The sequence below is a fragment of the Glycine max genome, chromosome 5 (genome assembly GCF_000004515.6).
Source record: "Glycine max cultivar Williams 82 chromosome 5, Glycine_max_v4.0, whole genome shotgun sequence".
NCBI lineage: Eukaryota > Viridiplantae > Streptophyta > Magnoliopsida > Fabales > Fabaceae > Glycine > Glycine max.
Window position 1 is genome coordinate 31,603,160 of NC_038241.2, and position 17,926 is coordinate 31,621,085.

Genomic DNA, 17,926 nt, shown 5'->3' on the forward strand with positions numbered 1-17,926 from the left:
TATTATCATGAATAAAAAATAATCATTAAAAATAGAATTAGAATTAAATAAAGGATATTTTAAGAATGATAGCATTAAAAAGGATAAATTAGTTAAATTTGTTTATATTTAAGTTTAACATAAAAGATTACTTTTTTACTTACATGAGTGGAGAGGGGGGTATTAGTTCATTTTTAATGCATCAGGCATAATTTCAATTAGAAGGAATTTATTTATAATATACAAAAGTTGAGCTCTTTAATATTACGTTGTCACGTCATCAAAAATGATGATATGGAGAAAGAAGAACATTTTTTTATTGAGTAATATTCACGATTCTTCTATTGACTAATACTCACAATCTTGTAAAATCCTATATAGTACATTTCAATTGAGTGATATTCACCTCCAAATGCTCCAATCTTCTGCATTCCCTTCTAAGTACCTATTCTTTATCTTAAGGTTTTTCACATACAACTTCGTCCTCTCTCAGATCTTCGACGCAGAAGAACCTTTTGAAATTCGACTGCTTTATTCATTCGCGTTTCGCTTTCTTCAGATTTTCGTCAATATAGATTTTCATCAATATTAGAGATTCTACGTTCGCGATTATGATGATGATGCTATAGCAACAGTATTTCGTGAAGCATCTTCACATCAAAGACCGGATCGCAGGACTGGCAATCACATATGGCAACCGACGATAAATCTCAATCAGACGGCAGGACCAAATCGCAGGACCTCCAATCACATATGGCAACCAACGATAACCTCAATAAGACGAATTTGGGATTGTGCGAATCTCTTCGCATCAAACTCAGAATCACACAAGACTTTTGATACTAAGTTTTGTTGATTTTTATTTTCACTTTTGTGATATATTTATTTTTCTTATGCGTAGATTTTCCTGTTGTAAAAAATAATTCTACTAAAAAAATTTCAAAAGATAGATGCAAAAATATGAAAAGATGGTAGACATTGCAAAAACACAATATAACTTGGAAAGAAGAAGGAGATTAGCAGATAGGGGCATCCAAATGATGGTATGTAAACAATTTATATTTCTTCATATGCAAATTGTTTTCTGTATTAAATTGAAATTCAAATTTAAATGACAATGATGATTGTTACTTGAAAGATTTATAACATATTTATGGATATATTATAGTGATATATCAATCACTATTTTCTTAAGGGGTACTTAACTATCACTTTCTAATTTTTTTTCCTTCCAGTTTGTGCTGTTTCTGTATTATGAATATCTTGAATTACTCTCATGATTACAATTGCAACTTGACTTACAAAATATGTAGATTAAAAAGGCGTATGAAGATGGTTTCCAACAAAAGAGATATTGGGTCAATGCAACATATGCTGTCTTCTCTTGGTTAGATTTTTATGATACTTTTTACAATTTTTTATATATAAGTTTTCATTGAAAGTTATATATCATTGTCATGATTTTTACTCCAGCTTATTTATTATTAAATGTTAATATGACTGTCATTTCTCCTTAGAGGGTGATTTTTTGGTTCTTTCATCTAATTATGGGGTTTTTATTTTTCCACTCAGCATTGGTTGTAATGTTGGCTGTAATATTGGCTCTTTTTGTTTAATGAACTATGCTTTTGGTCAGATTTTGTGTTGTGAGTGTGAAATCAGCTCATGTTCTTGACCTCATCAAAAGAGAACTTGATGAAGTCAGCAATAGCATAATTAGTGGACTTACTTGCAGCACATGCTGTGTTCTCTTGGTTACATTTTTATTTTAACTCAATTTCATGCCTCTTTAAGGAAAAAACTGGTTGATATTGGATACCTTAATGTAGTCCCAAGCTCACCGTAGATATGATTATGAGAGAGGTTTAAATATTCTACCTGAGGAAAAGCTTCTCAGAACCAAGTGGGAATAGAATCTAAAATCTCCGTGTTAGACATGTCTAAATATTGAAGTTTGTATTGTGACTGAATCCATGATGGAAAGTTGAGACCTAACTTCCACAACCTCATATTTAACTTTGATTACTTGCTCAAAATGTGATCCAAGACATGCAGACTGGTAGAAAAAACCTTTCTTTTGTGGTCATGTGGCTTGCTTATTTTGATCTTAAAATTTTGTTTGCTTCTAACTTTCTAAGCCTCTAGGGACTTTCTCAATCATATCCAATTAATAGAAACTCTAGAAAAGCCTCGATTCTGCTCCAAATATTCCCAATGACTGGCCAACTGAGATAGGTTTTGTGTTGAAGGGCCATCTTTCAATGCATTAGCAGCATAATGTTTTAAATTCATCATTCTTTCACCTATCCCTTTACCTTCTTCCCCTCCCATTCAACACTTTATCACTTTTGCAATTTCCTCCTTTTCCACTATGTCATTCTCATTAAATTTTAGATGCAGTTTTAGCCTCTATCCTACTTTGAGGCCATCAACTAACATCACTGCATTCATCTTTTGCTCTGCAAAGAGTGACCATGGTATTAGAGGCACTCCCTCTTGCACACTCTCCAAAATCAAGTTCCAATCACAGAGGTAGGCAGCAGTTTTAAAGATGATGAGGCTCATTGGATCATGATCTGCAAAGAGTGAGCATGGTATTAGAGGCACTCCCTCTTGCACACTCTCCAAAATCAAGTTCCAACCACAGAGGTAGGCGGCAGTTTTATAGATGATGAGGCTCATTGGATCATGAGAATTAGTTTATTATATAATTGTGATTGTCTTCCCATTCAACGTTTCACCTAACAATGGTAGGCGACAGTTGTATAACTTGATTCCTTGCTTCTAAATTAGACTGACCCTGATATAGATGAGAACCACACTACAAAGACAAAAGGTTAAGAAAATTAAGCACACAAAATACGGCTAGGTATAAATGTACAAATCAAGATCAATATATAAAACTATCTAAGTAAAACAATTTTCCTAATTCCCACTCAAATATTCCCAATGACTGGCCAATTGAGATAGGTTTTGTGTTGAAAGTAGAAATGTACAAATCAAGATCAAGATATAAAACTATCTAAGTAAAACAATTTTCACAATGACTAGCTAACTGAGATAGGTTCTATGTTGAATGTTTCAATGCATTAGAAGCACAATCTTTTAAATTCCTCATCCTTTCACCTATCCCTTTACCTTCTTCCCCTTCCATTAAACACTCTATCACTTTTGCAATTTCCTCATTTTCCACTATGTCATTCTCATTAAATTTTAGATGCAGTTTTATCCTCTATCCTACTTTGAGGCTATCAACTAACATCACTGCATTCATATTCTGCTCTGCAAAGAGTGGCCAGGCTATTTTAGAGGCACTCCCTCTTGCACACTCTCCAAAATCGAGTTCCAACCACAATGGCTTTGGAACCCTCCAACTCAATTGTGACTAAGGACATGAACCTGAGGTGCCCATGAAGCCACAACCAAACCTTTCTCCTTTGTCCTTTCCAAACACCCACTTGGTAAAAATTTCAAAGGATCCTCATTTTCAGTCTCAAGGTAAGCAGCACTAGCAAAATTACTTGGTGCTCTCAAATGTATACTCCTTGGGGTAATTGTTCTTTGTTAATTGGAGGAAGAAAGATGAAGTCTATGAATGAAGGAAGGGTTTTAAGGTAAGCTTTCGATGATTCTGGGGGTGAACCAAGTGAGGGAGTGATGCAAGTGACATGAAAATTTTGGTGATGCTTCACAAGTTGGTTGCTGAACTCAATTATGGGGACCAAGTGGCTGAAACCAGGACTTGAAATAATAGCTATGTGTGTTGTTTTCGCCATGAAAACAGACTGTAGATGTTTAGCCTACTCACAAATTCGTGAAAGCTGTATATTATGTATGTTATCGAATCCTTAAGAGGTTAATGTGGTTCACCCAAAGTCGTTTGTGTTTTATATATTTTGGCAGGACTCCCATGAACTTTATAAGTTCCTTTAACTAACAAGTTACTTTGATCAAAATAAATTTGATTGGTATATAAGAACCACAATAATAAATTTAATATTTATATACACAACTTGTGAGAAGACACATTAAATGGTCAAAATCATGTTTTAAATAAACAAGTGTAGTCAGTGAAAATTAAATGTTCAGGCACTTTAATGATTTTCACTAAAACTCATATATTATTATTTGGCCTCAACATGAATCATACTAAAATGCAGAAGTTGAACAACGCCGAGCTCATATATAGCTGCTCAATGTTGACAATCAAGGTTTAGAAGGAAACAATTGCTGCATTTGAAAAGGAATTCACTGTTGATTACAAATTCAAGTATGTAACCCTGTCCAAATTAATTTCATTTATTTATTGAATGTGTTTCGATAAACAAAAAATTACGTTTGTTTAAAAGTATATAACAAACAATGGTTAACAAATCATAAAGTTGTTCATGAATAACTTTTCACCATATTAATATAAGATTTTTATTATGATACATTTGTGCACAACGAGGGCCTACCCCCCCCCCCAACCCCCCCCACACAAGATTATCCATATTTTTTTAAAAAAAAAAGAAAAGAAAGATAGGACAATATAATGTTATCAATTTTATTGTATTTAACTGGTAAATTTTATATTTGATTTTATATAAAAACAAAATTGATGATTTATTAAAAATTAAATTTAAATTATTTTTCGTCTATTTTTTTCGGTCCCTCTTTTACTCACATTTTGGATTCCTGACATTTATACTCTTCCAATTGCAAAAAATAATTTTGTTCCTTATTTAGTTAATTCTCAATTTTCTTGGGATTAATCAAGTGGGTACAGGCTAATTTGGAAAAATCCAATACAAATATGAGGTAAAAGATTTAGAAATTCATATAAAAATTATTAAGTTTTCTTATGATTAGAAATTGATACAAATATACATAAAATGTGGTTGTATTAATAACAATCCATAACAATAATTTGTCACATAATTAGAAAACACACCTACGTTTATGGACACATTGATTTTGAACCTACATGAGTGGATTGAGTGGATTGAATTGCACAAGTAAAAGTGGTGTATTAGGAGGTTTTTGTTTGTAACATTGGATGTTTCTATTTGTGTGTGTATCAATTTTACAACATTAAAAGCTTTGTTTGGTATATTGTATGGAAAATATTTAATTTAAGAAATAATATTGTATTTTATTATGTAAAAATATTATTTTATTATAATGTTTTATGGAATCATTATCAATATAAAATCCTTTACCATCTTAATTGATATTTTACACTTTTAATTAATTTTCTTCTTTTCCAAATATTTTGAGAACTCTTTTTTTGCACCATTGGCAAAATTTCCTGAAGCAAGGTCTAAAAGGAAACAATTGCTCAATTTAAGAAGGTCAAATTCTACTCCCAATATAGGTTCACAATATTCCTGCAATAGTAATGGAAACTACTTAACCATAAATGTTTTAAATTTATACATTGCACTCATTTGTTATTCATATAAATTGTTATGTTAGCAGTGTCACCATTAAAAATTGGGCATGCTTTTTCTTCGATGTCAACTGCTGTGAATCACTCAATTCGACAAAAAGGTTAGTTATATAATTATTATTTTTCATCGTTTTTTTCGGTCCCTCTTTTACTCACATTTTGGATTCCTGGCATTTATACTCTTCTGATTGGAAAAAATAATTTATAATATTTTTGTTCCTTATTTAGTTAAATCTCAATTTTCTTGTGATTAATCAATTGGGTACAGACTAATTTGGCAAAATCCAATCCAAATATGAAGTAAAAGATTTAGAAATTCATATAAAAAAATATTAAGTTTTCTTATGACTAGAAATTGATACAAATATACATAAAATGTGGTTGTATTAATAACAATTCATAACAATAATTTGTCACATAATTAGAAAACATACCTACCTTTATGGACACCTTGATTTTGAACCTACATTGTCCTAAAATATATTTATTCTTGTATATGAGTGGATTGAATAGCACAAGTAAAAGTAGTGTATATTAGGAGGTTTTTATTTGTAACTGAAACATACCGTTTCATTTATATATATATATATATATATATATATATATATATATATATATATATATATATATATATATATATATATATATATATACACCAATCGAATCCCCCTATTTTCAAATTTTCTCTTCTTTTCCAATGACCCACCCTCATCTCTCAAACCCCATATCTCTTTTTTCCAAATTTTCATCTTTCAAGCTTTTAATCATCTTCTTCCATTGTTTCAAAATTTATCAAGCTTATTGCATCATTGTGTCATTTTCAAGCACGAGAATGTGATTGGAGAAAAAAAAAAAGGAACACCACTCATTTCCTTAAATTTTCTATTTGATCTCTTTAAGGTAAAAATTTATAACTCATCGTATTAAATGAGTATTTTATAGCATTGTTTAGTTATAGGTTGTGTGAAGAGGGTTAGAAAACTAAGTATTAGGAATTATTGTTGTTTCCTCAAAACCTTAGGTTTGCTAAATTTGGGGATTTTATCTAATCTCTTTTTCTCTTATTTTAATGCTTAGATCCTGTGAAAAATACGGTGGTTGATCCTCTCAACAGCATTGGAAGAAGTTGATTGCGTTCTTTTGTGTGGGTAGCTGATCTACTTAGCGACATTTTTTTAAAGTTCTTTTAGGAGAGAAGCAAGTAAACTTCAAAAATATATTCTTTTGTGATCTTTGAAATTTTAGAAGTACTTGAGAATAAAAGAAAAATATTTATTTTCTCTTGATTGGAATTTGTTTTAAGATTTTTGATAAGATATTTAAGAATGAATATTGGATTATAGTTTATTTTATTTATTGTGAGTTTATGACTGATTGTCGTCCGCTACAACGAAGAGATAATGTAGCCTATGAGTCAATTACTCATAGTATATTTATATTTTTTCGTTTGCTGCAACGAAGAGATAATGTAACCTGTGAGCTGAATATTCATAATTCCTAAAGATCTGTTCACTGTAATGAAGAGATAATGCAGTCTACGAGCTAAATGTCGTAATTCTATAATTACTGTTCGCCACAACGAAAAGATAATGTGGTTTATGTGCACATAGTGGAATGAAAGTTTAATTATAAAGTTATTATTCTTGAATACAAGTTTATATGTAGTTCTAAAATTTTCCAAGGGAGTACACAATAGTTTCTAAAAACAAGTTGTATTTATTTTTCTTTATTTAATGTTATTTAAATTCCTTTTGGATGTTAAGACTCGTGCTATGTTACGCTCTCACAAAGTCTTTGTGACTTATCCCCTTATTTTATTTTATTTTATTTTATTTTCTCATATACACAAATAGTGGAATAATTGACTTCCTAGGATTTGCTGACTTACCTAGAAATTTGATTATCTTTTGGTAGACTTCCATTGCGTCTGATGGAGAGTTTTTTTTTTTTGTGACTCCAGTATAATTCAACTATAGAGATAAGGGTAATAATAGATTTAGAGAGAATTCATTTATTTTGAAATTTAAATGATCCTCTCTTATAGATACGTTGATGATGTACTTATGATATTTTGAGACACTTTGATGATTAGTATTTATGACCAACATTGCTATTAGTTGCTATTAGTTGATATATATATATATATATATATATATATATATATATATATATATATATATATATATTTGCATGGATATATTATATGTTTTTACAGGTTATAGGTCGTGACAGTGACATTGGATCTTTCCGTATGTGTATCAATTTTACAACATGAAAAGCTTTGTTTGGTATATTGTATGGAAAATATTAAATTTAAGAAATAATATTGTATTTTATTATGTAAAAATATTATTTTATTATAATGTTTTATGGAATCATTATCAATATAAATTCCTCTACCATCTTAATTAATATTTTACACTTTAATATTATTTAATTAATTTTCTTCTTTTCCAAATATTTTGAGAACTCTTTTTTTGCACCATTGGTAAAATTTCCTGAAGCAAGGTCTAAAAGGAAACAATTGCTCAATTTAAGAAGGTCAAATTCTACTCGATATAGGTTCACAATATTCCTGCTATAGTAATGGAAACTACTTAACCATAAATGTTTTAAATTTATACATTGCACTCATTTGTTATTCATATAAATTGTTATGTTGAGTGTCACCATTAAAAATTGGGCATGCTTTTTCTTCAATGTCAATTGTTGTGAATCACTCTATTAGACAAAAAGGTGAGTTATATAATTATTAATTAATTAATATCAATAAATATGATTTAAATGATGTACAATATTATCAAACATTGTTCAAATACATGCATTTTTTATATTTTAAAAAGTATGTTGCTCATCCTTTACGAATTGTCACAATCTTCTTCAATTCCAATGATATTCCATCAGTAAATCACTACAACATATAATAAACACAAGTTAATTTCAATCCTTTGTTTTAGTACGCTCTATTTCTAACAATCTTTGTCTTTCCAACTCTTTTTCCATTTCAGTTGTTCTCTCCCTAATTAATAATTATAAAAATACTTAACTTCCAGTATAATAAATCAAAACAATATATAACAAGCACCAAAATCATCAATAAAGAGCTAAAACCTATCCAATTCTTGCAGAAGATCTGCTTCTCATAAAGCTGCTTCTTCCAAATGTTTTTTAAGACATATCTCTAAGTAGTTTCTTTTACCTACGAGTTAAGATATCTTCTTTAAGTTTGAACTTTTCTCTGGTAACATAATAAGAACAAGTTTTAAACACTTAGCCATATTCCTCAACAACATAAATTGTTAAGATTTCAAAAAAGATAGAAGACTAAACGAAAAGGTAACATTTAGCACATATATACATACACACAAACCTGATAGTAAACCAAGACTAAGCTGCCAATAATTATAATATTTTGCTTTTTTACCTTTTTGGTTGGCAAGGGGAGAGGGATAACAAGATATTTTAACTAAAAATAAGTGACCAAACTTAAAATACGGTGGCATTGTGGACAAAAAAGAAGACAAAAAGGCAAGTAAAATAAAAAATACAGTATCTTAAGAGAGTTACACAGTCAAATTGGATACTACAAATTTCTTAAAAAAATCATAAGCTTTAACATGGAGACAACTTTACCCAGGGGAGATTTATAGAGTGGTTCATACTTAAAGACTGCAAACCCTCTAAATCAAACCATGCAAAAAGAAAACACTTCAAAGATAAAAGTCAAATTGAGTAAATCATGTCTTATCTACAAGGTTTCTACCATTAGCATTCTTTTCCAAGTTGATGTATATTAGTACTTGAAAGAGAAAGTTACAATCACTTACAGGGAACAAATGCAATCTCTAATTTGTTGAAACCTTGAGACATCCTTTTTGTAGGTTGTAAAGTTCAAATTTATAAAAACAAATTTGAAGCAAAGTGGATGATTTTCAGCAACTATAATAGTGAATAAGTTACTACAAGACAGAAAAAACAAATGTACAAAGACTTGGTTACATGTGCGCATGTGCTATACCAGAAATAGAAAGTACTTGGGAAGACCTGGAATCTAATTCCAATCTTTGGAATCCTCCATTCCTCCAATAATGCATGTTCCTTTTGAATAATGTCTAGCTCCAACTCAACCTCCTCAAGCTCCTAGAAAATACTCAACAATATGTAACTAATTAGATAAGTATCAAAATAACAACTGCATTTGGTTAATGACCACACATACCATATCATCTTGATCATTTTCCTTGAGAATAAACCAAAGTATGAGTGAATTGTTGTTAAGTTGCCAAGGACCTATTTCAAATTAAGTAAGTTGAAAAATCATGACATAAAACAATTGTAGAAAATTTGGCTACTATGACCCACCATAATGCATAACAACTAAAAATAGTATAAATGTATGACGAATTTAGATAAATTAGTATAAGTATATTACAACACTTCTTTGCTTATTGAAAAATTATATTTCCAACCAAAAGACATTTTTCACTACATGCACATGAGACTCTAACATGAATCAGAAGTTTTATACACAACAACAGTGCAAATTTAATTGAGCTCGAAGTTTACAAAAGGTTTAAATTTGTTTAGTTGAGTATTAACAAGCATAAAATTACAAATACAAGTAGGCAAATCTACATTATAGAAGGATTTTGTTTGAATGTTGTGTGTTGTATGTTCATTGTTCACATGAGTCTTATTTATAATCATATATTAGGGTAAAACAATATCAATCATTAATACATAAGGGTTAACTCATTGACAAGTATACCAAATTATCGCAAATAGTAAAATATTCGGAAGTTTAAGTGTCGAATTCACAGAAACTTTGTTTGTACTTAGATTGATTTAAACCAAATTTACAAGTAAGAGATGATGAATTTAAAATAGAAGATAAAGAGAGATAGGAGATAAGATAAGGAATTTAAAATAGAAGATAAAGAGAGATAGGAGATAAGATAAAGATTTAAAAGAAAATATAAAAGATTTAAAGATAAAAAAAATAGAAGATAAAATAGATAAAAGATTTAATGATAAGAAAAGTAAAAGATAAAGGTGATGATAAAAAGATAATTCATAATGCAAATATGTTGGGACCTAGCATATCAAAACTACTTATGATGCAATGTTAATGATTTTCTCTATCTAATTATATTCATCTTTCCACCCACATCTACTAAGACACTTTATCTTTGGTTTCCTACATGAAAAGCCTAATTTATCTATTCTTTTCTCCCAAATTTCATTGCAAAGATAAAAATAATAAATTACATTAAGATTAGAGATGCATAAAATAGACTAAATGAATATCAATCTATTTCTAGAAATGATTTTATTTAGATACCCTTTCTCAGTTCTTTAGAAAATAATCATTTTTCAATGCATTATCCCCAAAATATTATATGAATGGTCAGACCATAATAAACAATGAAGTACAAAAAAGAGCAATAGAAACACAATTGCATTAAATAAATAATAAGAAAGAGTTACATTACAAGAGTTGGTCTACCAGGCTCTCAACAATGGGGTTTAGCCTCTAATTACCATGAAAGGTTTTATACTTTAGGGGCTAATATGGATAGAAAAAGAGAGATGGATAAAGGAAGAGAATGGGATAATGGACATAGAAAGAGGATTTCTCCTATTAGAGATGCTCAGGCTTAGGATGTATTTAGAGCTCTGAGTCTCTGTCCCGATGTGTATTTCTCCTTTTCTTCCTACTCTTTTTATAGGCCTAAGGTAGTTTAATCTTCAAACGTCTTCGCGCTTAGCACGGGCTTTCGCGCTAAACGTGCCTTTGGCTTCTTTGTAGGCCTTCTTCACGTTAAGCATAAGCTTGTCGCTAAGCGGAAAAGCGCGTTGGACTGTCTTGTACGTTAAGCGAGTTGTCACATCTTCAACTTTTTTTCAAGGCTTTTTCTTCCAATTTTTACATCAATTTTTCTCCAAAGCACTTGAAATCTTCTTCTTTTAGCTTTTGTAGATAAAAAATTTCAAAGATATTGATTTCTTCATTATTTCATTAAAATCAACAATAAAGTGAAAAAATTGTAATCATTCTTAGTCAAAATTGATTATCAAATTAACTCAAATTTTTCCGTTATCAATAAGAATAAATAAATCAAATCCCTATTTTATGGTAATTACATCCCTAATTTATAGCAATAGCTAGTTACATATTCAAGTATTTAACCAGTGTTATATATGCTATCTAACATATCATAATCAATACATAGAAAGGTAAATTGGTTTATTCATTTAGAGTACATCAACTTGGGTAGGATTGAAGATTACGTGTCAACAAATTTATCAGTAGCTATACACTATTACAAGTTGCATGTATAAATCATTTTGATGCAAACAACATTTCGACTTTCCTGAAAATTGAAAGGATTACATGGTTGTTTTAAGTATATTACATTATTACCTCGACAAAAGATTCACATGTATTAGCAAAGTCTGAGTCATACTGCTTTGAAGAATTTTGAGAAAGTACTTCTTTCAAGGTCTTGCATATAAGCATAATTTAGGAATTCAATATCAGAGAAGAAAAACCAAAATACAAAATTATGCTTTGAACAGGAAAAAGATTTAATTTTTTGTCTAAATTGGCATGAATGACTAATTTCTTTATAAAAGATACCTCTTTGGCCTCATCTCCTTCATCCCTTAATCTACACAGGACTTGACAAGTCCTCTTTTCGAGGTCTCCAAGTTTCCATCTAGAAAAGCAATAGATAACAATATGTAAAATTAAGAGATGTACAATATAATATAGCAAGGATAAAAATTGATATCATCTTTTGTTGACCCTAAAGTTTCAACATTTTCCCATGAGTTTTGAGGGATCTATGAAATAACTTTAGCTAGTGAGTACAAGCAGGCATAAGCACTAAGTGCTAATGAATATCTTCAATTGGTGAGTACATGCAAGTATTGAATAAGAGAGAACTGAAATAGAACCAAATTGAACCTGGTCCTATCAATGGTAGAAGCACCAACTTGTCCTGTAAGTTGTCGCTTCCATGCATATGCAACCACAGTGCCATCTGGACAAACCAGTGGCATATGCAAGCCCCAAAAATCTTTCATCGATCAAACTAATTTGTTGAGAACTTCAAATTCTTCTAGCTCCTTACCTATTAAACCAAAACCACACAAATGTAATCACACAAAAAACGTGGAAGAATCCAATCCAAAACCCTAATTCATGAAACCTAAAAAACAAAAGGAGCGATTGAAAAGGCACACTTACCAAGCGATCGAAGGTCTTGAAGATACTTATGCATGCATGTGTCTTCTTTGAGGAAGACTTGGAGAGGCTTGTAACCTTGATGAGGTTATGTCTTCGCAATGAAGAGCGCTTCGAGGATGACTCATTGACCTATCCGAGCTTGTTCATTGCTTGAGCCACCTGCTTCGATGGTGCCTCAGACGCGGAGCCATCGGAGGACAGAGGAGGAGGAGGAGTGGAGGTCAAAAACGGTGTCGTCGTGGCCTGTTGTTGCTGTTGTGTTTGCTGCATCTGCATTTGCATTTTCTAGTGGCACGCCTACAAAGAAAAGAAAGTGGGTTTTGACCCAGTTAGTATTTTCATACAACTCGAATTGAGCCACCCCTCACCAGCCATAACCCATTAACACAACAAATACACGAACCAATTCGGGCATAAGCAGAAGGTTCTTACCTTCACTGTGATTCAATACTTGCACACAATGATGGCGGCACACGACAGCAGCAAACAGACTTTCTTCAGCAACGATCACGTGACAATGAGAGAGCAAGTTCAACAATGGACAATGAGAGAGCAAAACAAAGAAAAACCAAAAAGAGAGGACGATGAACAATGAGAGAAAGGGTTCGACAGCGGCGCTAGAAACACCTTCAACGACGACATCGGAAATAAGGCGCTAGAGGAGACACGTTTTAGGGTGCAGAAGGTGCATAGGTTTTTGAGTGAGACTCTAATAAAAGGCACAAGCTGAGAATCAAAAGCCAAAATTCGTTACATTCAAAGACAATTTTTTAAAATCGAATGAATACTTTATTTCAACGACAGTTTCCTAAAAAACTGTTGTCGATTTGTGGTTTCAACAACATTTTCATAAAAACTATCTTGAAATGTTACACCACGATTTTGATAAAATCGCACTTGAATAAGTGTTATTAAAACTTATAGTAGTGTTTATCCAAACAAGTCATTAATTTGGTTCAAGTTTCAAAAATAACAAAACAAATTAGATAAACAAAAAATTTGAATTGTTTAAAGTAATAAGATTCTCACATTATTCTTCACAATAATTTCTACAATAAAGAAAGAGACAGGGTGAGAAAAGAAAATAAATTATAGGATAAGATGAATGATGTAATGAAGTCTTGCAAAAGAACGTTACAGAAATCATATTATATATTAATAATTTATATTACATCCCAAGCACTACCTAATGCATTTGCAAGAAATAGAGCAAGATTTTAGTGTAACGCGGAAAACCTTCATTCGCACCAAAACCAGCTAGCTCAAACAGACAATGTAGAACAGTGGAATTGCAAAGCAGTGTACCACAAACAGCAAAAAGAAAGGCGTGGAAATGACAGTGGTTTGTTGAAGACCCCTATGCGGCAAGGCGTGTTCGAGAGAAACCGCTACGTATACATAGCTTTTTGGGAAAGGTCACGTTAATATCCATCACACATTTAGTTTCCAACACCGAATATCACATAACGTAAATAATCTTCACAAAGATTTAGAATCACAGAATGATAATATTAGTAATGATATACGAATAAGTAATGTTAATTACCTCCTACCTCACGTTTTTTTCCTTCTCTAGGCGTGTCTCTTGTGCAAAATGAGAGACACCAATGTCAAACACATGTCAACAAAAACAACACAAGCAAATGCAGACATAGTATAGTCTAGTAAAGTACACTATATGCAACTTTATATAGTTTTCGTGCCGTGTCCATTAGCTAAGTGTGCATTCGGTGAAAATAACAATTTTGTAGGATGCCAAAATCATGATGCAAGTTGCATGTGAACGTTCCTAAATTCGGCAAAGTAAAAATGGTTTGGTGCTACACTACCTTCTAAAAAGATCAATCAGATCCCTCCATGAAACATGCATGCGCAGTATAATTGCTCATTTCCCTTCATCGGTTATAATAATAATACTTTAAATTTGTCTTTTTTAATCTTTTTACATCATTTCCTTGCCCCTTTTACGTATAGTTTGTGTATATATAGGCCTTGCATGTTGCTCAACCCTTCACCAGCTTCAGTGTGCCTGCATGTGATTTAGGGGTTGAATAGCAAGAAACCCAGCCAAGGTTTCTTAACCTAGCAACTCCTAAACCTAATATTGCTCAAAACCTAAAGCAGGCAAAGAGAGGTCATGGCTATTTTCAACGGTCACAATCATTTGGCTTTAGGTTTTGGCATGCTAGGTAAACATATAAGGGTCTTCATCGGTGTCTTTCAGTTGCTACAATTTTCTCTTTTTGTTTTTCCCCCCACAAAAGTTGTTCAAGCAAATGTAATTGCTGCTTCATGATCTTGAATATTCCTGCCTTTTCCCTCCATGTGAATTTTCTTTTCTTTTTCTCCCACCCCTTTCCATTTAAATTTTTAATCCATGAACAACTTTTGCGTTTCATTTCCATCCAACTAATTCCTATAACATCCTTTTTTATTATTCTTTTGAAAGTACGTGATAGGTTTAATTCCAGTAACATAATCATAGTTGAGTTATAATAAGTTGATTTAATTAACAATGTACCTTTAAGAGTAATTGACTAATCATTTTCTCTCTTAACTTTTTTTTTCATGCACAATGTTCTAGCTGTTGCTTTACTATAATCAATTTTAATTAACCTCTTTTATTTCTGCAAAAACCACGAACTTAACATATCCTCCTTTTGATGCGTAGGTAACGTCATTTCATTCATGGTGTACTTGGCACCCCTGTAAGTATCTGAACACAGTGTAACTTCCACCCAATTAAGGGACACGGTTCTTATTTTTCCTTTCAATAAAAATATATATACAACCAGTTTTATTTAATTATTATATTGTAAATACTAAATATGTTTCCCTTTTCTTCCTATTTAATTTGTAGGCCAACATTTTACCGAATATACAAAAAGAAATCCACAGAAGGTTTCCAATCACTGCCTTACCTGGTGGCACTCTTCAGTTCCATGCTTTGGCTATACTATGCCTCACTCAAGCCAGCTGATGCTACTCTCCTCATTACCATTAATTCATTGGGTTGTGTCATTGAGATTGTTTATATTATCATGTTCACAATCTATGCCACCAAAGATGCCCGGGTATATTTTCACCAAATACTTACCCAAATGCTAGAACTTAATTTATTCTCATCAATCATCTAATCAAATTAATAAAATGATAAATATATAGTAGTAATTAACATAATCTTCTATTGGTTAAAATTTATTAAAAATTATTTTTTTAAGAGTACAAAATTACTTAATTACTTGGGTTTCACTCTGTTTAATAAACTTTACTCAAAAAAAAATTAATGTTTAACAAATTTTATTAAATAAATAAGTTATTAAAAAAAGTAGGATGCTACCAATTAATTTTGTTTACAAATTCACTAACACTGATTAGCATTGGTGATTTTTAACTGCAGAACTTAACCGTTAAATTATTTATGGTGATGAACGTGGGTTCCTTCGCCTTGATCTTCCTCGTCACCTACTTTGCTATGCATGGCTCCCTCCGTGTCCAAGTCGTTGGATGGGTTTGTGTATCTATTGCAGTAGGTGTTTTTGCGGCACCTCTCAGCATTGTGGTAAGTAAAAATTCTAAATATTGAGTATTTGAACTCTCATCAGTCCCATCTCCACGAAATTATTATTATTATTATTATTATTATTATATATAGTTCAGAATCACTTTAATCTCAATTAATCTTTACTGACACATAATAATTGAGTATTATTAACTCTATTTTGTAAATTAAAAATCTCAATTATATGTCACATAAAAAAATTGATTGAGACCAGAGACGTCTGAAACTAAGTAATAATTTCTCCATTCTAAGCATTTACTTTTACTTGCACTCTTTATCAATTGATTTCTTGATCTGCATGCAGGCTCAGGTTATTCGAACCAAGAATGTGGAGTTTATGCCGTTTAACTTGTCACTTTTCCTCACCATAAGTGCCGTAATGTGGTTTTTCTATGGTCTTTTACTCAAGGACATATGCATTGCTGTAAGTATATACATATACACAACTAATATAGAGTGGTATATAGTTTTAACATTGAAACAATTACATTGACGAGTTTTTGATCATTGCTTTTTGTTTGGTCTTTCATGTGAACAGATCCCGAATATTCTCGGGTTCACATTGGGACTACTTCAGATGCTGCTCTATGCAATTTACCGGAATGGTAAAACCAACAATAAGGAAGTTGTTACAAAGGAGGAGCATGCACTAGAGGCAATGAAAAACGTTGTCGTGGTGAACCCGTTGGGAACGTGTGAAGTGTACCCAGTTATCGGTAAAGAGATCAATAACAATGGACAAGGAATAGAAGGTGCTGAAGAGAAGGAGAAAGGCGTGGAATTAGGCAAGGAATGCCCAGTGTGAAATGGTTTTAATATTATATATATATGCTCAGTGCAATTGTTACAGACAGGAGCACTTCGAATCATATTAGGAAATGGTTTTCTTTACAATATTCATATATAAATATGCGTATACCGTTTATGTCGGTGACTTCTGTTATGTTAAAATCTACAAGTCATATATTATGAATCATGTTCTCTAGCTATCATCAACCATTAATTTAATTTGGATTATAGTTACCTGAATACAACACCAGAAGTGCATCAAGTGGTCTACCGATGGACCTATAATTTTACCTGCTAGCTATAGGAGGTAAGTGCACGTTTAGTAGGTAATTTGATTTTTTAAAAGAAAATAAAATTGCAAATAAATCTCTGAAAAATATATGATAAATAATTATGGTAAAATTGAGATCTTTATTTTCTTCCTGAGATCGAGATCTGTGATTTATCATCAACAAAACACATAAACAGTTACTTTAAATTCTGCTTTAACAAGAATTAATACCTCTGATAATCTCACTTAAAATGGTTTTTAAAAATTAATTTAAATCATTCCAAACTATTAAACCAGTTTAAAAATACCAAAAAATTGAACAAATTGTCAACAAACATTCAAAAATTTGCATTTCTTCATTCCCTTGTCATGCCCTCCACAGTTTAACTCTAGTGTAAACATCTTATATTAGATTTTTTTTAATGAACCAAGCAAAAAATCTTATATTAGAAATTGATATGAGAAAAATGATGTTTTTTATAATATATAGAAAATAATCAATATTAATGTCAGTAATTAATATTAAGAAGCAATAGTATATTAAATATTTCAACTTGTTATTTGTTTTTTTTTTCAAGCTAGATGTTTAGGTTACCGGTAAACAATATAATATAGCTAAGTCGTTCATTATTTTATATTATA

The 17,926-nt window shown here is 31.2% G+C and overlaps 1 protein-coding gene and 1 pseudogene across 1 annotated transcript; one reads left to right on the top strand and one right to left on the bottom strand.

The window, feature by feature from the left end:
* Positions 1 to 2,136: 2,136 nt before the first annotated feature.
* Positions 2,137 to 12,499, bottom strand: LOC121174865 (UDP-glycosyltransferase 72B3-like; annotated as a pseudogene).
* Positions 12,500 to 14,683: 2,184 nt separating this feature from the next.
* On the top strand, positions 14,684 to 17,227 carry SWEET10 (sugar efflux transporter SWEET10). The gene is made up of 6 exons (XM_003524040.5): positions 14,684 to 14,851; positions 15,334 to 15,370; positions 15,523 to 15,736; positions 16,063 to 16,224; positions 16,529 to 16,648; positions 16,763 to 17,227. Exons 1-6 carry the CDS (start codon positions 14,800 to 14,802, stop codon positions 17,027 to 17,029), a joined length of 852 nt encoding a protein of 283 aa, XP_003524088.1. The 5' UTR covers positions 14,684 to 14,799; the 3' UTR covers positions 17,030 to 17,227.
* The last annotated feature ends 699 nt before the right edge of the window (positions 17,228 to 17,926 follow it).

Excerpts from the sequence above, each read along its gene's own strand:
- SWEET10 (XM_003524040.5), top strand. The coding sequence starts at position 14,800 with ATGGCTATTTTCAACGGTCACAATCATTTGGCTTTAGGTTTTGGCATG. Across the intron at positions 14,852-15,333 it reads TTTAGGTTTTGGCATGCTAG|GTAACGTCATTTCATTCATG; the intron begins GTAAACATATAA and ends TTTGATGCGTAG. Across the intron at positions 16,649-16,762 it reads TCAAGGACATATGCATTGCT|ATCCCGAATATTCTCGGGTT; the intron begins GTAAGTATATAC and ends TCATGTGAACAG.